Consider the following 3750-nt stretch of genomic DNA (forward strand, 5'->3'; position numbering starts at 1 on the left):
CGTGCTTTTAGTACCGCGTCCTCCTCCTTTGTCACACCTGTTTCCTCGCCTACTCCCTCTCTCTGGGGAGTCGCGTGAATTAGGAGCTGTCACCGGGGCTGGTGACAGTCTCTCGCATTCAGGTGTTGGAGAAGGAGCTCTCCGTCCGCACACCGTCCATCCCCGACGGTCTGTCACTGTCCGGCGGTCAGCTTCTCGCAGGCGACTTCTTACAGGTGAGCGAATGTTATTTGATTGGAGTCAAAATTCTAATGATGTTAGGAATTCTAGTGCCATGAATCCCATCTTGCACTCCGAGGGTTAACTCTTACCTCCCGGCTGTAGGAATGGTTTAATAACCCTTTCAGTGCCAATGCGGTGTAACACTGACAGGGTTAGGTTGTAAAGTATGAGTTACCCGAGTTAACATAGGAGTTAATAGGATGATAAAAACATAGAATTTGATGGTAGATCAGACCCATTTGGCGTGTTTTTCCTGCTGGAAAGACTCAGACCTTAATCAGTTGTTGGTCTCATCTTAGGTTCAGGAGCCATATACCGATCTCATGCATGTGTAAATCCCTCACTGTATTTGCCTCTACCACTTCTGCTGGGTGGCTGATTCACTTACCTTCCACCCACTCATTAAAGTAAAAATGATGCTCTTCCTGGGAGAGTCAGGTGTGTGATTGAGAATGCTGATGCTCCATGAGACTTATGGGAGTGACAGGGTTAACAATGTGACGCTATTGTGTTCTAGAAGGAGAGTGAGGAGCCATATATACAATGTGTCCCCTTTAACAGTAACAAATATCCCTCCCGGATTTGTTGTGGAAAGGGTTAAATTACTTCAAAAGCAGCCAGTATAGTAATTATGTGTGGCAGGGCATAGGACCGTCATTAAACTGCTTTATACCCTGTAAAGACCCGAGCAATATATATATACCGGTATATACACACACACACACACATATATATGTGTATGGAGAAATATATATATGTAATATATATAATATGTGTATAGATATATAAATATATATTTGTACTCCGGCATATAAATGGATCGTGCCTCGGGATATACTCACCTGTTATTAAATTCCCTTTGCATGCTGTGACTTGCCCATCCCCCGGGACACTAGGCGCAGGTGTCCCTTATTGCTGCGGCATCGAGGTGTTTTGACGCCGCTTTACAGAATGTCGAACAACATGACCCGCATCGCCGAGGCGCGGAAAGCCGTGGAGCAGCTGAAGATGGAAGTGAACGTGAACAGGATGAAGGTGAGAGGGAGTCTGAAAGCAGGTGGTGCTCTCAGATCTAGATAAAGAGATACAGCTCCCATCACGCTCAGCAGACTGGGCGTTGGGTACGGCTGCTGGAGGATGTCACCAAGGAGTCCAGGTTTTTACAACTCAGGGTCGGCGGTTGGGGGTCACACAGCCGAACTGCGGGGTTTCTGTGGCAAAGCAGGAGGCTTCCGATCGGATCACACAGTTTTCTTGGGTGCCTCCAAAACCCAGGCCATGGTGTAGAAAGCCGTTGGCCTACTGGTCTGTAAGTCACTCGATGGAAATCGGTGAAAAGCTGTCCTTTTGTAGGCTGCGCAGTGTAGACACCAACCTTAAAAATGACAACCAACAAGCAGTAGAACTCTTATATCTGCAAGCCCAAGAAGGCTGCTCGCTCGAGGTCTATTTTGGGTATTTTTCATTAAAGAGCACTGCTACCCCCACAACCCTCAGCTAATTCCTGGTCTGAAATGTAATCCATGCACCCTCTTCATTGGCCAAGTTTAGGGAAACATTCGTCACAATTCAATAGGTCACTCTAAAGATTCTAGAACGTTTCCATAGAGGTTGCCCTTAATCTAGATTGGGTTTGAAGTTTGCTGTTTTTCCCCCCAATCACTTTCTTTCTGTTGGTCTCCAAGGTGTCTCTGGTGGTCTCCGAGCTGCTGTCGTTCTGCCAGTCTCACTCTCTGTCGGATCCACTGGTCTCCCCGGTTCCATCGTCTGAAAATCCGTTCAGAGAGAAGCGACTTGTATGCATCGTCCTCTGAACTCTGCAATCAGTGGCCTCGGATGTATCTTCTATCTACTGCCTTCCAGGACCCAACATTACCGTCTCCCCATAACCCCGAGCAGTCTCACCATAACCCCGAGCAGTCTCACCATAACCCCGAGCAGTCTCACCATAACCCAGAGCAGTCTCCCTATAACCCCGAGCAGTCTCCCTATAACCCCGAGCAGTCTCACCATAACCCCGAGCAGTCTCACCATAACCCCGAGCAGTCTCACCATAACCCCGAGCAGTCTCACCATAACCCCGAGCAGTCTCCCCATAACCCCGAGCAGTCTCCCCAGTACCCAACATTACTGTCTCCCCATAACCCCGAGCAGTCTCACCAGTACCCAACATTACTGTCTCCCCATAACCCCGAGCAGTCTCACCATAACCCCGAGCAGTCTCACCAGTACCCAACATTACCGTCTCCCCATAACCCCAAGCAGTCTCACCATAACCCCGAGCAGTCTCACCATAACCCCGAGCAGTCTCACCATAACCCCGAGCAGTCTCACCATAACCTCGAGCAGTCTCACCAGTACCCAACATTACCGTCTCCCCATAACCCCAAGCAGTCTCACCAGTACGTCCATTGAGTATGAGGCTGAGGGGCAACGAGACTCGCTATCAGCCGTGAAGATGCTGCTGCACTTTTCTTGTAGTCTTTAACTAATTCACATTCTGGTATATATTCCCCGTAATAAAATGAGATGTGGGGTTCAGAAAGTCGTAGAACGGTCCCAGGAGACATTTCTTCCACCCCACTTAATGATTTTACCCTTAGGGGCAGTAGATGAAACATGGATTTGTCTCTAAGGTATTAGAAGCCCAGCTTTCTGGTCCAGGGTTGGTCCTGAATTGCTACTGATCTGGATATTTGGGGGTCTGTATGACTTTCGGCAACTTAATAAAAATCTAATCAACTGGAAAATAAAACATATCAGTTTTTCCTCGTTTAAGGGTTGTTATTCCTTGGCACACATGGACTTTATATATGAGACCTATTCTGTGTTTTACCCTCGTGAACATTACGTGGTTGTTAAGTGAAATCTGGTGGAAGCTGATTGGTCAAATTATTCAAAATAATCTGTTGGAGACTCTTCTTCTTCGTGCTGAAACAATCGAGTCTCTAGAATGTATCCGGCTTGTAGTTACATATGGCTTCCACTGGGCGGCGCTATATGTACTCGCAAAGAGAGGTCAGCGTGTCACATTCTCACATCCAAACACAAACTTCTACCTCATCACGGCCAGCCGTACGACCAACGGGAAGCCGATTCTCTCCAAACCTACTAACTAAATGCTAGTCCAATAAAAGCATTATTACCATATAATGTGAGCGGGGAAAGTACGAGGAATCAGAGGGAGGATTATTTAAAAGGAGGAGAAATGTTACAACGAGAGACCATCATCTAAATCTAGAGGGTCAGAGGTTTAGATGGAATTTTACTTTACTGAGAGGGTGGTAGATAAGTGGAACAGCATCCCAGCAGAAGTGGTAGAGGCTAATACAGTAAGATAATGTAAACACGCATGAGGTAGGCATATGGCTCCAGCATCTAAGACGAGATCAACTGCTGATTAAGGTTTTAAAAAAATGCTAAATCTCATCTGCCGTCACATTCTATGTTTCTAGTGTAATAACTTTTTGAATGCGTACCTCTGCAATAACACATCTGTCCTCGGTTATATACAAGTGGGGCATCAGG

At 46.8% G+C, this 3750-nt stretch overlaps 1 protein-coding gene across 1 annotated transcript; it reads left to right on the top strand.

Annotated features, from left to right (window-relative positions):
- Positions 1-2160, top strand: GNG8 (G protein subunit gamma 8). Its single transcript, XM_053473557.1, has 3 exons — positions 1-215; positions 1125-1257; positions 1908-2160. The coding sequence occupies exons 2-3, from the start codon at positions 1174-1176 to the stop codon at positions 2034-2036; spliced, it is 213 nt and encodes a 70-aa protein (XP_053329532.1). The 5' UTR covers positions 1-215; positions 1125-1173; the 3' UTR covers positions 2037-2160.
- Positions 2161-3750: the final 1590 nt, after the last annotated feature.

The sequence above is a fragment of the Spea bombifrons genome, chromosome 8 (genome assembly GCF_027358695.1).
Source record: "Spea bombifrons isolate aSpeBom1 chromosome 8, aSpeBom1.2.pri, whole genome shotgun sequence".
Classification (NCBI taxonomy): Eukaryota; Metazoa; Chordata; class Amphibia; order Anura; family Pelobatidae; genus Spea; species Spea bombifrons.